The 15,922-nt window shown below is 46.0% G+C and overlaps 1 protein-coding gene across 1 annotated transcript; it reads left to right on the forward strand.

Annotated features, from left to right (window-relative positions):
• Nucleotides 1-33: 33 nt before the first annotated feature.
• On the forward strand, nt 34-15,043 carry LOC118089689 (protein brambleberry-like). The gene is made up of 11 exons (XM_035124456.1): nt 34-61; nt 2,816-3,078; nt 4,031-4,159; nt 4,481-4,666; nt 5,140-5,362; nt 7,732-7,848; nt 7,974-8,153; nt 8,502-8,708; nt 9,897-10,059; nt 13,952-14,016; nt 14,862-15,043. Exons 1-11 carry the CDS (start codon nt 34-36, stop codon nt 15,041-15,043), a joined length of 1,743 nt encoding a protein of 580 aa, XP_034980347.1.
• The last annotated feature ends 879 nt before the right edge of the window (nt 15,044-15,922 follow it).

The raw sequence follows: 15,922 nt of genomic DNA on the forward strand, positions 1-15,922 counted from the left end.
TAGTCGAACGTGTTGCAATGCAGGAATCTTGACATGGTTTTTGGAGGCATTTTCGAAGGTGGTAGGCACCCCAAACCATCTGTACAGTTTACCTGGCAGGGGTCTTTTGTAATAAAAAGATGCTATCATAATCTTATTTTCTAAAGAATTTCCCAGTTGATGGACAGGAAACTGCCTTATTGGTCAGTCTACCTCAGTATCGTCCACACTGGTTGGCAGTCCTCCTTGGATATGCCAAGGATTAAACCTAGGACCTTCTGAGTCCTTTCCCACTTACAGGTGAAACTCGGAAAATTAGAATATCATCAAAAAGTGCATTTATTTCAGTAATGCAACTTATTATTTTTTATTTTTCTTTTAATTTTTACAAATGCTTTCTTTTGGAAATTCCACAGTAATAAAACAAATAGTTACAATAATACAAAAATAAACATTGCTAGTACATTTCATTAATCACATTCCATTTATAATTGACCCACCTAACGACAAATAATTACAATTACAACAAATCAAGGCTTGACATATCTTGCTTTGCATGTCATGCATCTATCTCATATATTGGTTTCACCATTTAAGTTGCATTACTGAAATAAATGCACTTGGTTCGACGATATCTGTATTTCTGCTCAAGGAGTGTTGACCTGAAACCTTCCAGGATGCCTTACTGCGTGTAATAATATGTCTGGCTGTGCCCCTAGCAAGAAGAGCATGCAGCCTGGTCTCTGTTTCTGGAGCAAAGGTGAAACTATTCATTCTTATTCCTATAAAAACGTCTTTAACTGCTTACCTAAAGAAAACCGGCAGCAAAAGCCCCAGGCATGCTTGCTCATGCTGTTGGGCCGTGCCTTTTCCCCTAAAAATAAAATAAAAATATTTTAGGGGTACTGTACCCTCCTTTTCCTACACATATTGAATTACTGCCCCTTCAATGAGGCCAAGCTTAGATTTACAAAATGTTTAGGGGTGTGCGTACCCCTGCATCCCCCCCCCCAGGAAAAAAGCACTGCTGTTGGGTATGTTGCTAGCAAAATGAAACCTCCATGTTCTCAGGCAGTCTATCTTGGAATGCCCAATGCTGCAGTGGGAGGGAATGGGGGAAGCTATTGCTTTCATGCTCTGCTTAGGGAACACAGAGAAAGATCTTGTCTTGTTTCTGACTCCCTATTGGCTACACTGAGTCCAGAGTTTCTGACAAGAGTTTCTTCCGCCTCTCCTCTCCTGGGAGATGCTGTGGCTTGAACCAGGGACCGCCTGCACGCAGGGCAGTTGCACTATGGTGGCCAAACTTGGCCCTCCAACGGTTTTGGGACTACAATTCCCATCATCCCTGACCACTGGTCCTGTTAGCTAGGGATGATGGGATTTGTAGTCCCAAAACAGCTGGAGGACCAAGTTTGGCCACCGCTGCAGTCTATGCTGAACTATAACCCTTCCCTATATTGGGGGGGTGGGGGTGGAGAGAGCCTGTGATCGACCACTGTGGGGAAATCACATGCTGGATCAGATGAGCCTCAAAGTCTGATCCAGACTGGCTACTTCTATGCTTTTTCGGGGGCTGCCTTTGCAGGAATTTACCCCAAACAATTGGCTATCTTGGTCTATTGTGGAGCCAGATAGAATAATCTTCGGAAAACAATAGCTTTCAACAGGGCAGCAGTGCTATTGAAGTGCTATTAATTACCTTTGTGGGACACCCTCTTTTTCTCCCAAGGCTTGTTGAGCAACAGGGAATGTGAATTTCCCCCTTTCCCCTTAATTTTGGACAAAGGACCCGGCTGGAAAAAATGTCTCCCTCTGCACTTTCCCCCTAAAGTTTTCCCGTTAGCAGCAGAAGGTTATGGTCTGGTGCTCCACCATCACACACACACACACACACACACCCGATGTCTGCCTATTTTTCTAGGTGGCATCCTGTCTGCAAACAGGATGGTTTCTTTGACTTAACAGTGTTAGTAATTCGCTGCAAAAGACTCTCTAAGCCACTTACAAAAAATTAACAGCCGGAGGCACAGCGTAAAAGGAAACAGAATACATTGCAACGTGAAATCATTAATAGGCTGTGTCATTTTAGGAAGCGAAACTTACTTTTTTGCAAATTTATTCAAGTTGGGGGGGGGGTTAAAATTTGTGTGAGAAATTCAAATCTGCTATTATTTTTGTGGTGCGACATTTAGCTTGCTACATCTAGGTTTGATGAAGAAACACATAAGCTGCTTTCGGAAAACAAAAGAATTTCGATTTTGCCTTCTGAAAATGTCATGTAATGCTAAATAATAATAATAATAATAATAATAATAATAATAATAATAATAATAATATACAGGATAAGTGCAAGTACTTGGCAATCATTTTTTATTTCTATGCATTTTTTTAACATACATTTCACTTGCCAAGCAAAACTAAATGATATTAGTTCAATTAAAAAAATCCTTTTGAATTCCCCAGCCATGTTACAACTTCTTAGCACCCCTCATTTTTGGTAATTTGAAAGTTGGAAAATTCAATGCGCCCAGCTCAGTCGGTAAAAGCACGAGACTCTGAATGTCAGAGTTGTGTGGGTTTGAGCTCCACATTGAACAAAAAGTTCCCTGCATTGCAGGGGCGTTGTACACTACTAGATGGATTCCTTCCAGCTCTAAAACTCTTACGACTACAGTGACCCACATACAGACCTAGCAAAACTTTAGCATCAGGAAACAGCAACAAACCACAACATACGTAGAATCATAGAACTGCAGAGCTGGGAGGGATCCAAGGGTCATCTAGTCCAACCCCCTGCAATGCACCTATCACTGTCCTTGCCTCTCCCTTGCAGGACACCTTCTGAAGATGCTGCGTCTTGATCGCTGGGCCCTCTTCCTCTCGCTTCTCCTTCTCCTTGTTGTGTCGTCCACCTCTGGGTTTTTCAGCTGGCTCGCTCGAAGTGGAACCCCGGAAAGCCCCCCCGTGCCCCCCGCACCCACGCCAGACCCAGCTCACCTTCCACATGTGCCTTTTGAGATGACCATAGCAGATGAGAGGTTCTTAGCTGAGGCCCGGCGGCTGGATCTGTCGCCCCTGGACTCCTGCCACCATAAGGTCCGCCTGCAGTTTAAACCTCGGGGTGGTCTTCTCCCTGCATTGCGGAACATCTTGCATGCCGTCAGGGAAGTTCGCCCCAGAGTTTTCCGCTCTGCCTTCTACAATGGATCGTAGTACAATGTACAATGTACAATGGATCATCTAGTCCAACCCCCTGCAATGCAGGAATACACGGTTGCTCCATACAGGGATCGAACCTGCGACCTTTGCATTATCGGTGCCACGCTCCAAACAACTGAGCCATCCAGGCCCCAATAATAATAGTAATAATAATATTATTTATACCCCACCCATCTGGCTGGGTTTCCCCAGCCACTCTGGGCAGCATCCAACAGGATACCGGTACTGTATTAAAAACACAATAAAAGGTCAAACATTAAAAACTTCCCTAAAGAGGGCTGCCTTCAGATGTCTTCTAAAAGTCAGGTACATTTTATTTCCTTGACATCTGATGGGAGGGCGTTCCACAGGGAGGAGGCCACCACCGAGAAGACCCTCTGCCTGCTTCCCTGTAACCTCGCTTCTTGCAGGGAGGGAACCGCCAGAAGGCCCTCGGAGCTGGACCTCAGTGTCCGGGCTGAACAATGGGGGTGGAGACGCTCCTTCAGGTACAATTCCAAAGAATTAAAGAAGCTTCCTTTTTCTAGAGCAGGGCTCACGAAGCATGTGTAGACCTAGAATAAAATAAGATCTTTGCATTGCCTTTAAATGCCCACTGAGGAATAATAATAATAATAATAATAATAATAATAATAATAATAATAATAATTTTTTGCTTATACAAGCCCATCTGGCTGGGTTTCCCCAGCTACTCTGGGCGGCTGGGTGGTCTTGGATTACAAATACCAATTTTAAATTTCCTTTTGCACTAAAGTGCTGTAGCAAAACAGGAGAATTCCCCCCCCTTCTGCCTGGTTATTCCCCTTCCCTCTCTTATCTTCATTGCTAGGTTGTTGCACAGCTTCAGTCGTCTTGCACAGACCTGACGGAAGAGGAGCTGGCCAAGCTGGGCGTCTCCCTGTTCAACTGCCAGGCCAGCGTTGAAGAACGTAGGACTTACCTGTGCACTGCCGACATGGTACCTAATCCGGTTTGGGAACCTACCTAGAATCTTACGAAGCAGCACCTGCCTATGAAACAGCTGCTGGAGGTGTGGGCAGCAGCCGTAGCTCCTCTCGCAGAGCTATGCCAGCTGCATTTCATTTTTTTAATGACCTGGTGCAGACAGCGAGGGTTATGCCCCGTAGCAGAAAGGCTGATGCCCCTTTACGTAAATGAAATAAAAATTAACCAGTCTAAACAAAGTTGCATGAATTACGGGGTCTCGGATGAGCCTGTAGGGTCCACGCAATGATTCATTCAGTCGCGATCTGCCGCTCCCTCTCTGTTCGCCCAACAGACTCTAGCAGAATGCACAGCCGGGATGGATCCGGACACCTGGAATGCCTATCACATCGTGAGCAACCGAGCCCGGGCTGTCTGCTACGCCACCCGTCAGATGCAGTTCAAGCGCCGAGCAGAGCATACTGTCAATGCCTTGGTCTCCACTGCCGTCAGCCAGCTGGAAGCGATGAAAATGCTTAAGGCTTGTACTGTTTTGGATTTGATATATATATATATATATATAAATTAGGGTCTTCCTTGGGGGGCTGGAGGACTATCTGGAGCAGGTTTGGGAGGGAAACGGGGTCTGTGGGGTAGAGAAAGGAAAAGTCCCTTTGGGCAAGCAGGATTCCCGTGCAATTGGGAATTGGGGTGGGGGGGAACTTCTGCTTTCTCCAGCCCTGTGTTTGGGAAGCAGGGCTCATTCTTTGCTGAAAGACCTGCCCCATCGGGCACATTGCGCCCCTGAACTGTGCCAGCTGGTCATTATACGCACAGCAGTTTAAGAATTGGTGCCCGGGAAACCCTGGAGAGCTGCTGCTGCCGGTCCGTGCAGACAGTACTGAGCCAGGTGGACCAATGTTTGGATTTTGTCATTGGGCAGCTTTATCTCTTATTCCGTTCGGCTGCCCTCGCTTCTGGCGCTCCTCATTCCGCGACTTCCCTCCCCTGCAGAGCGGGCAGGAGGAGCTGAAGGAGCTGACCTCGGAATCGCTGCAGAAAGTGGCCACCAGCCAGGAGGCGCTCCTGGCCCAGCAGGAGAAGTTGCAAGGCAGCCAAATGCAGATGGGGGAGTCGCTCCACGACAACCTGGACCAACTGGTTCAGGAGAAGGCTCTGATTGCCAGCGGGCAGCAGCAGGTGGCACAACTGATTGAGGGCATTACAAAAAGGATGGGTAAGCGAGGGACGGCGGCCAAAGTGGTGGGGAGGTTCTTGTTAAGTAGAATAGATTTAATTGACACAGAACTGGAAAATGTACTTGTATTAATGAAGGTTTAAAATGGGGAAATTCCATTGCTAACATTCCCACAGTAGGTTTCTATAGGACTGAGCTGTAAGTAGTTAGAATCATAGAATCCTAGAATTGGAAGAGACCACAAGGGCCATCCAGTCCAACCCCCTGCCAAGCAGGAAACACCACCAAAGCATTCTTGACATATGCCTGTCAAGCCTCTGCTTAAAGACCTCCAAAGAGGAGACTCCACCACACTCCTTGGTAGCAAATTCCACTGCCGAACAGCTCTTACTGTCAGAAAGTTCTTCCTAATGTTGAGGTGGAATCTTCTTTCTTGTAGTTTGAATTCATTGCTCCATGTCCGCTTCTCTGGAGCAGCAGAAAACAACCTTTCACCCTCCTCTATATGACATCCTTTTATATATTTGAACATGGCTATCATATCACCCCTTAACCTTCTCTTCTCCAGGCTAAACATACCCAGCTCCCTAAGCCGTTCCTCATAAGGCATCGTTTCCAGGCCTTTGACCATTTTGGTTGCCCTCCTCTGGACACGTTCCAGCTTGTCAGTATCCTTCTTGAACTGTAGTTGATGGTTACCTGTTGATCGTTTCTCTACTCTGAGAGTGAACCTCTCGTGCAATGAAGGTATACACTTGCAAATCTCCATTTTAAAGGTACCATAGTTGCCTCTTTAGTCTTTCGAGGGAGAACAGAAGGATGCCAATGAAATAGGGCTGGCATATTTCAAGAAGTAAAAAATCTGGAGACAAATGCTGTTGAGCTTTTTCTGCCAATTTTTCAAAATTCCCTCTGCATGCTGTTTTCACAGTTTAAATCCCGGACATTTCGGGACGTATGAAGGGAGAATAAACAGCCTAAGGCCAATGGAGGCTGGAAAGCAGGTTGTGGGGAGAGACAGACCTCTGCTTCTAAGTCTGTTTGGATTATTTCATATTTTCTAAGATGCTGAGCATTTGCTGTACTGCACAAGAGATTGCATGGATATTTTGGATGTATCATTTGATGTTTCTGGTTTATTTTAAAGAGTTCTGCCAGTTTTTTAAAAAAAAGAATAATATTTTTATGGCCTGCACAATCCTGGAAGTTGGCTCTAAATCATATCCCGAGTTTCTCCTTGCTACCTGTATTTGCTGTACAACATTTGTTCATTGCCATTGTTTTGATTTGCTGGTTTGGGGGCTTGGTGTAAGGAAAAGGGGTATTTGGTTGGGGGGGGGGCCGAGCGCCCGAAGGTCCTTAGCTCCCTGGCGGGAGCCATTACTACGTCTAATAATTGTGTTCTGTTCCCAGGGCAGCAGTTGGCGCAGTTCGCTGCGATCTGTGGCTATTTCTCTGTTCTAGAGGGACGCATTTGTATTCTTGTTTGTGGTAGCCTAAATTGTTTGCTTTAAGAGTACATCGTAGTGCGCTCTGCTAATTTTAGGCGGGAATCGCCATAAGACACCCCCCAAAAAATAAGCCATAGGCTTATTTTCTTGAGGAAAATAAATATAAGACGGTGTCTTATATTCGGAGAAACACAGTATATATAATTTTCTTTAAATTTTGGGTTCATTCGCCTTTTCCGTGCTGAAATGTCACAACCTGAACGACCATGGCTTCCCTCCCCCCCCCCAGTTTTGATCCTGGCTACGCCCCTGTGCACAACGATTTCTTCCAAAAGGAGTCAGTTCCTAGGCTTCCAGTCTCTTACTAACTGCAATATCTGTGGGCCCACAAAACTCTGCAGAGCCTTGTGTCCTCCAAGGCTTCGTCCCATCGTTTCGGGGGGGGGGGGCAGTTAGAGTGCCAAATCCTGCCTTGGGAGTTCATGTTTTGACCCTATAGAAAGGAGCTTTCTGGCTTGTGGGGGAGGTGTGTCAATCTCCAGACTTTACTTACCCACCACTGAAATAATTGGGGCAGGTTTGGCTTACGTGGTGCAGAGCTTTTTAAAAATAATTAAATTATTTCATCTCCTTCAAGGCACATGTCTTGAGGCAATGCATGAAATGCAATGAAAACGGCTACAGAGAAGCTGAAAGCACAACAAATAAGAGCAAGTAGCTTTAAAAGCTGTACGCACAGCAGAGACCCATTCATCCAGCTGGGAAGGCTTGGCGGAACAGAAATGTCTTCAATTTCTGCAGGGTTGGAAGGGACACAAGGGGTCATCTAGACCCGATAGGGTTTCTGGGAAGAGCAGATAGGGGGCACTGGTCATATCGCGACGTAAACGGTGGTTTGTTGGGTATCGCGGCAGAAATTCCAAAAAGCGAGAGCTGCCTGTGTTCCTCTCCTTGCAGAAAACATCAGCCGTCACCTAGATCAGCAGGACCTGGAGCTGCAAGACGGTCACAAGGCCATCCTTGAGGACCTGTCCCAGGTGCAGATGCGAGCTCAAGATGTCTACTCCAAGACAGGTTGGTGGTAGGAGGTGGCGTTCAAACCCTCCTCGCCTCTGCCCCTGGCCACTGAGCCAAGACTTCCTCTCTGCTTGCGCTCTGAACTGGCTCGTTTTCTCTTCCCCCTCTGCCCTCCATCCCAGAGACCAACCTGGGCTTGTTCACGGCCTACCAGAACCAGACGGCCTTGTATTACGAAGAGCTGATGGAGAAGCTGCAGAAGATGAACCAGAGCCTTGGAGTGTTGCTGAACGCCATGGACCGGATGCAAGCGAGTGTGGAAGGGCAGCTCCAACACATTCGGAGGTTCATGAACTGGGCAGGTGAGACTATTTTGGAAGGGCAGAGGCAGGAAGCTGAATCGAGCAAAGTCAATTCAACGCCTTCCACTTGTGCAAGGAAACTCCCCTCTCTTTTCCTCACCCCAAATCTGATCTTGGTAGAACTCCAAAGAAGATTTGGGGCTCGCGGGAGACAGAGGGTCAGGTTCTCATTTTGATTTCCGTTTCATCGGTTCCCTGGCAGCTCCTGGTCTGCACAGGCAGGTCAAAGCTTCTGAAGACTGCAGAGAATATTGCAAAATGCAAAGCTTTAAGCGATGCAGAACAAGAGCTTAGCAAATAAGCGAAATACAGGAATTAGAGCATTTTGTGCCCACCTCTGTCTCGCAGGGTTCAGCCTCAGCTCCGTCTATACCTGCGTCTTACACGGCAGCTATTTCCTCCTGGCAGCCCTCATCATGACCTTCCTGCAGACTCCCGGGCTCCCGCGTGCCATGCTGCTAGTCCTCGTTGTGGCCAACGCCCTGTCCGAGCTGAACCATGCCGCCTCCTTGGGCTTCAAGTCGCTCACCTGCCTCTTAATCTTGACTGTCGCAGGCAAGCACGCAGTCCATGCAACCCAGCATATGGGTGTTTAGCATGTTGTCTTTTTTACATTATTGTAAATTCTTCTTATTAATAATGTTATTTCGTAAAATGTATACACTGCTTGATTGTTAAAAACAAACAAACCTTAGAGCGGTTGATTTTATTGTTTTATCTTTTTTTCCCCTAAACAGCTTTGAGGTGGTTCTTCACAATCAAAGTGTGCATGAATTTTATGAAAAAAGTAAATAAGATTTGCAGAAGGACAAAAAATGTCTTGGGAGAGAAAACTGGAGGGAGGGAAACAGAAATTTTAGTGAGTGGCCAGGGGATTTGGGGTGGGCAGGAGAACAGAGGGGTTTGCTTCCTGGAGAGGGAGCAATCCATGATGTAACATTCAGTTGCGGGTCCAACACATACTACTATTATTACTACTGCTACTATTATACTACGATTTTAATTATACCCCGCCCATTTGGCTGAGTTGCCCCAGCCCCTCTGGGTGGCTTCCAACACGCAGAAAAATAATAATGAAACTTCAAACATTAATAGTAACAATCAGATCCATATATAAAAAGTCACAATACAGTGGTACCTCAGTTTATGAACACAATTGGTTCCGGAAGTCTGTTCATAAACTGAAGCGTTCATAAACTGAAGCGAACTTTCCCATTGAAAGTAATGGAAAGTGGATTAATCTGTTCCAGGCGGTCCGTGGAGTACTTAAACTGAAGCGTTCATAAACTGAAGCAAACTTTCCCATTGAAAGTAATGGAAAGTGAATTAATCCGTTCCAGATGGGTCCGCGGCGTTCGTAAACCGAAAATTCATAAATCGAGGTGTTCATAAACCGAGGTTCCACTGTAACTTTAAACAACTTACACCAAATGAAGCAATATGCAATAATGCATTAGAATCCAATAGTAAACACTAAAATTAAACATCAGCAAGTAATAGACAGTTTACATTGATCAATGAAGAATTACTCATCTATAATGGGTGAAAATAGCAGCAAATCACAATACAAGATGACGGATATATTCTGCCTCTTAAGAACAACCAGCTGATTTTCAGTTCTACCAGGACACCAAGTGAAGTAGTTAATCTTGTTTTGACCTGATGCTGAGGCCACAGAGTAGATGAGCTGGAAACCTTTAAGTATGGCAAGTTATACCAATGTGCGCTTTCTCTGCCCTTTAGGCAATGAGCTCCTAGGCACCCTCTGCCACCGTGCCATGAAAGGGAGGAGATGGAAGCCCACCTGGGTACCTTTCCTGCGTCTGCGGCAGGAGGCAGAAGTGGCCACCCAGGAAGCACAGGTGAAAGGCTCCAGCTGCTGCCGGCTCACCTCCACGCCCGACAGGTAGGAAGGCATAGCCAGGAACAGGCACTGCTGCTGCTGCGTGTTTATGTCAGTTTGTTTGCATTTCTTGGTGCAGAAAGTTTTGATCTGATGTGTAGAGATCTTTCCTATTCAAATTAATTCAAGAGGTTCTAGTTACAGGTAGGTAGCCGTGTTGGTCTGCCATAGTTTTTTTTAAAAAAATCCTTCCAGTAGCACCTTTGTTGTTGTTGTTTAGTCGTTTAGTCGTGTCCGCCTCTTCGTGACCCCATGGACCAGAGCACGCCAGGCACTCCTGTTTCCACTGCCTCCCGCAGTTTGGTCAAACTCATGTTTGTAGCTTCAAGAACACTGTCCAACCATCTCATCCTCTTATCTGAAGAAGTGTGCATGCACGCGAAAGCTCATACCAATGACAAACTTAGTTGGTCTCTAAGGTGCTACGGGAAGGATTTTTTTTTTTTTAAATATTTTTATTAATTTTCCAATTAAAACCAATTATATCACATTCAATATTTCAAATTATACACATATATATATCAATCAGACCGAATGTTATGCCAAATCATCTAAAGAATTTTTTATTTGGGTTCCCATGCTTCAAGAAATTGGGAATTCCTCGCAACTGTCCACTGCCGTCTTTTTTCTAAAGTTCAAATCGTCCTTCAAGTTCATAATAATCCAGATCTTCCCCTTACAGTCACATAGATGTTTTCCACTTTCACGATTGTTTCCCAGCTGCTGATATAAATATCAAACAAAGTCTCACAGATGTTCTTTCTCCTGTGTGAGTTAATCAGTCCAGCCTCCCCATAAATCTTCTTAATGGAGCTCCTGTTGCGTTGAAGCAATTCGAAGTAGCGCCATCTTAAAAAGCTCAAATCACTTTCGCTTTTCTCTCATAGCCATGAAGATTTACAATCATTATAGAATTTACAGCTTTTCCAGGCAGGAGACCCAAACATCAAACCATAGACTCTTGGTGAATTAATGGATCTCCTTGCCCTATAGCTGAACTTAGCTTCAGGTCGCTGCTCCAATTTAAAGTGCGTCACAGCTCATAAATCCTCCGAACGCATTCAGAACTCCTTCCGTCCGACTAGGGGGGGGCTTTTCTCATCGGCAACTCCACATCTTTAAAAAAATATGCTCAGTAACAACAGTTATAAGGTTCAACTCACACAGTCTTTTGCTTCTCTTTCACTCCAAACAAGCCAGGACATCGCGTCCGGGAAGGTACGAGGCAACAATATGAAGAAAAAAAATAAAATAAAAACTCACTCCCCTTATCGCTCCGTCCCCATCAATCCTTCTTCCAGATGCAGTACAATCTTTGACTCCTCTCACTCGGCAGCATAAATTTCTCAGCAGTAAACAGCGCTTCTTTCCCTCCTTCTGAAGTATGTCCATAGATTTAAGCCTAATTATCTTCTTTAACCATGGAAATCCCCGCCATGCAGATTAGCGTCCGGGAGTCCTGGCCCTTGTAAGTGCTCAGCCCAAGCTCCCCCCACTCCAAAAACAGTCGGAGTGGGTCTGGGGGCATCGCGGGCCAGCGGCCCCTCTCCGTAACCCCCGGAGAGGGTAGGGGGTTGCCATTTACTCCCCTAGCAACCGCCAAATTCCTTACAAAGGTCAGAGAGATGGAAAACAGGTCCGCCACTCCTGCAGGCGGAAACCGGAACCGGGAAGGATTTTTTTTTAATTCAAGAGGATTCTGGAAGCTTCTCTGTGTTGAAAGAAACAAGCAGAAGGTTCATGATGTTTGGGTTATTCCTTCTGAGAACAGCTGGCGTAAACTGGTTCTCTTATCTCTTTCTGTCTAGGTCAGGCATTCCCAAACTGCGGCCCTCCAAATGTTTTGGCCTACAACTCCCATGATCCCTAGCTAACAGGACCAGCAGTCGGGGAAGATGGGCATTTTAGTCCAAAACACCTGGAGGGCCGAAGTTTGGGGATGCCTGGTCTAGGTCTAGCAAGAAACTTCAAGAAAGAAGATTCCACCTAAACATTAGGAAGAACTTCCTGACAGTAAGAGCTGTTCGGCAGTGGAATTTGCTACCAAGGAGTGTGGTGGAGTCTCCTTCTTTGGAGGTCTTTAAGCAGAGGCTTGACAGGCATATGTCAAGAATGCTTTGATGGTGTTTCCTGCTTGGCAGGGGGTTGGACTGGATGGCCCTTGTGGTATCTTCCAACTCTATGATTCTAGGTCATGCTGACTATAAAAGTAAGGCCAGAAGGAGCCTGGGTTTCACTTTTTCCATCTCTTTTCCTTCTGTTGTCATGTTCTGCATATAGTGTTAAGGTTTAGTCTTATTATAAGTTATTGTAAGTTTGAGTTAAGTCTGCTGCAACTGGTTTTCTTATGAACAGTGCCAATCCTAAATGTATTGGATCTGTGACCATTTGCCTTCAAGATACAACAAAGGAAATCCCTTGCGTTGCAAAAACAGAAAACTCTGAACAACCACAAGCGACACGCGGCTAATAATGTTCTAACAAAATATTTATAACATTATATTGTTTCACACTTCATAAGCAGAAAATATATGTAACCACAAATAATAGGAGTCAAATAAATGTTCCATGAACAGAATTGGAAAGCGTGATCAGGCAGTATCAAAGAAAACTGAGATGAAGGCAAATTGTCTTTCAACAGTCAAAATCCTGCAGAAGTGCGGTGATAGGTGCTCTGAACATAGAACAGTTTTTCCAGATAACAAACTGTTTCAATAATGATTCTTCGTCAGCAAATAAGTTGTCCCCACAGGTTCTTCAAATACCAATACCGTAGATCAGCAATCACTTAACAGGGTAGTAAGCTGATCTAAGTTTCTATTCAGCTAACTATATTTTGGAATCTATTCTGGATCAATATTGAATAGAATTTTATGACGGTTTATGTGTTCACGGATGCTGCTTCCAAGTTCGTAGAACTGTAGAGTTGGAAGGGACTTCGAGGGTCATCTAGTCCAACCCCATGCAAAACAGGAATCACAGCAAAAAAATCCTTGACGGGTGGCTATCCAGCCTCTGCTTCAAAACCTCCAAGGAAGGAGAGTCCGCCACCTTCCCAGGAAGCCAATTCCACCATCAAATGGCTCTAGCAGTCAGAAAATTCTTCCTGTTGTTTAGTTGGAATCTCCTTCCTTGTCCCTTGAAGCCATTGGTTCGAGTCCTACCCTCTAGAGCAGGAGAAAACATGCTGGCTCCATTTTGCACGCGATGGCCCTTCAAATATTTGAAGATGGCCATCATGTCTTGTTCTCTCCTCCAGGCTGAACATACCCAACACCCTCAAATGCTCAGGGGTGGTTGCTACGAGACACACATCCATTTATTTTTTTAAGTGTCTGCAGAAACATTTTAGTCTTGTGCAGATGTATTCCGCTGACACTCGTACCATTGTATTTGTTAAGAAATGGCAGCCTTGCTTCTCAATTTTCCTCCTGCCTCCAAAGCCAATGTCTTGAGAGCAATAGTTTTTAGAGACTTCTCTGAATCTGCCTGCCAAAGGCAACTCACAGATCCTTTCGAAAGCCAGAACTTGTGCTGGGGTGAAAGGTTGAATTATGCAGAGCTCATCCGTCATGGATGCTTGAGCTGAGATTCCTGCATTGCAGGGGGTTGGACTGGATGACCCCGAGGGGTCCCTCCCAGCTCTACGATTCTGTGGAACTCTGGAATACAGATTCTCTGGCGGACGAGGGCTGGGGCTCAGGGATAGAACAACTTTAGAAGGTCCCAGGCTCTATCTCCATCGTCTCCAAGTAGGGCTGAGCAGTACCCCTGCCTGAAAATCTGGAGAGCTGCTGCCAGTCAGTGTAGACACTACTGAGCTAGCTGGAGCAAAGGCCAGACTCAATATAAAGCAGCGAGAAAATGATTGATTGGCCTCCTCTCCTCTCTGCAGCGAAGGTGAGGTTGGCCTCCTGAAAAGGGAACTGGAGAAGCTGGAAGACTTGAGCTACGCGACAGGTGAGCAATCCTCAGGTGTGCATGGCAGCGGCTTTCGGGAGCCAAGAACAAAGACTTGAGGGTTGGGGGCGATGATTTGCATTCCCTGTCCAGAAAGCAGCTTTTCTGCCAACTGTGTGGATCGGGAAACAGGTTAGATTTGTAGCAAATCTTGCGGTCATCTGAATGTGTTTTTAATATTCTGTTGGGAGCTGCCCAGAGTGGCTGGGGAAACCCAGCCAGATGGGGTGGGGTATAAATAAATTATTATTATTATTGACTTCTCTAGCCCCAACCTCTGAGGGTTTTAACAACTTAGGAACTCCCTGCTATTGTTACCAGGCAAGCGCCTGTAGGCAGTACTCTTTTTGGTGCCTGCTAAAAGCATTTTTGTTTAGACATGCCCACCCAGGTATTTAGAAAGTCGATGGGAGTTTTAATCCGTTTTTGTTCTATTGTTGTTGTTTCTGAAGGTCTTAAGCTATTGCCATTAATTTTTCTGAACGCTAATTTTATCTTTTTTTTGCAAACTGCTTTGAGGAGTTTGACAATCAAGCGGTGCATAAGTTTTATGGAGTAACTTAAAATGCATTTCGATTCTGGATTCTGAAGCTTTAAACTCGCAGCACGAAAATGGGTGCTTTCCCTTCCACCTCCATGAGGACTAGAAACTTTGCGCTTTAACCTTTGAAGCAGTACTCAGCTGTGTTACGTTTGCTAGCTTTTGCTGGGAAGCTGGGTTTGTTCCCCCCCCCTTCTGAACAGAGAATACTCTGGTTCTTGGAATTCTGTCGTAAATGGCGAAGGTATGTCTCCACCATTAGCACCCATCCTATGCCCAATCTTTGGCAATCTTTGTGTCGCAGGTGACTCTCACCTGGCGAGAGACTCCCCAATGAAGGGTGGGAGCATCTTTCCGGAGGAAGGCACAATGCATCCTGCAGCCGTCTGGAAGCCTCAGCGGGGCTATTCCCTCCACCCTATGAGCCTTCGGCGCCAGAGTCTGACCCGCTCCAGCAGGCAGGAGGTATTGGGGGAGACTGCTTAGTTGTCCTGTGGAGTTCCACTTCAAACCCTACTCTGTCCCACTGTTTTGGGGGACACGAGCAGCTGAGGGAAATGATCACAACCTCTTGTGGCAGTGAGTTCCACAGTCCAAGTTGGTGCCTTTTGTCGGTTGTGAATCATCCATCGTTAATCAACTTCAGTTGCTGTCGTCGTCATTCATTCGATTTATATACTTTATCCAACGATCCCGGGGTGGTGTACAACATTAAGAACTTACTTTATTACCCAGCATAATAAAAATAATAATAATACAGGGCATAATAATAAAGTATTCATAACAACAGTTGCCCACACATCTTTAACAGGCCATAGTCAGGGGTCAGCAAACTTCTTCCGCAGGGGCCTGGTCCACTGTCCCTCAGATCTTGTGGGGGGTCAGACTATATTTGGGGGGGATCCCCCCCACGACTTCCCCCTCCCTTCTCCACAGCACTGGATGAGCCCCAGTGACGGCTTACCTGTGCCTTGCGAGCAGCAGGGGCTGGTGGCAGTGGAGGGACGATGAGTGGCGTGAAAGGGCTGGCTCCAGAGAGGGGCTCCTTAAAATGGCACTCAGCCAACCATGGCTCAACAAAGCCCCTTCCTCCTCTAGGCAGGGCAGGGAGAAGTCAGGAGGGAGGGAGGAGACGCCTCTGCAATGTGTGTGTGTGTGGGGGGGAACGGCGCAGCCTAAATGATCAGAATCCCCACACTGATCCACACGGCGATTCCCGGGCCGTCCACGGGCCAGATCCAGAAGGCAATTGGGCCGGATCCGGCCCCCAGGCCTTAGTTTGCCAACCCATGCCATAGATCGGGGTGTCCAAACTTTTTTCAAAGAGGGCCAGATTTGATGAAGTGTGCATGCGTAAGGGCCGAC

This window comes from Zootoca vivipara, chromosome 8, assembly GCF_963506605.1.
Source record: "Zootoca vivipara chromosome 8, rZooViv1.1, whole genome shotgun sequence".
Classification (NCBI taxonomy): Eukaryota; Metazoa; Chordata; class Lepidosauria; order Squamata; family Lacertidae; genus Zootoca; species Zootoca vivipara.

Bases quoted from the DNA above. Each gene is read 5' to 3' on its own strand.
- LOC118089689 (XM_035124456.1), top strand. From the start codon at position 34: ATGGTTTTTGGAGGCATTTTCGAAGGTG. The intron at 62-2,815 runs GTAGGCACCCCA...TCTCCCTTGCAG, and splicing joins TGGAGGCATTTTCGAAGGTG to GACACCTTCTGAAGATGCTG. The intron at 4,160-4,480 runs GTACCTAATCCG...TTCGCCCAACAG, and splicing joins ACCTGTGCACTGCCGACATG to ACTCTAGCAGAATGCACAGC.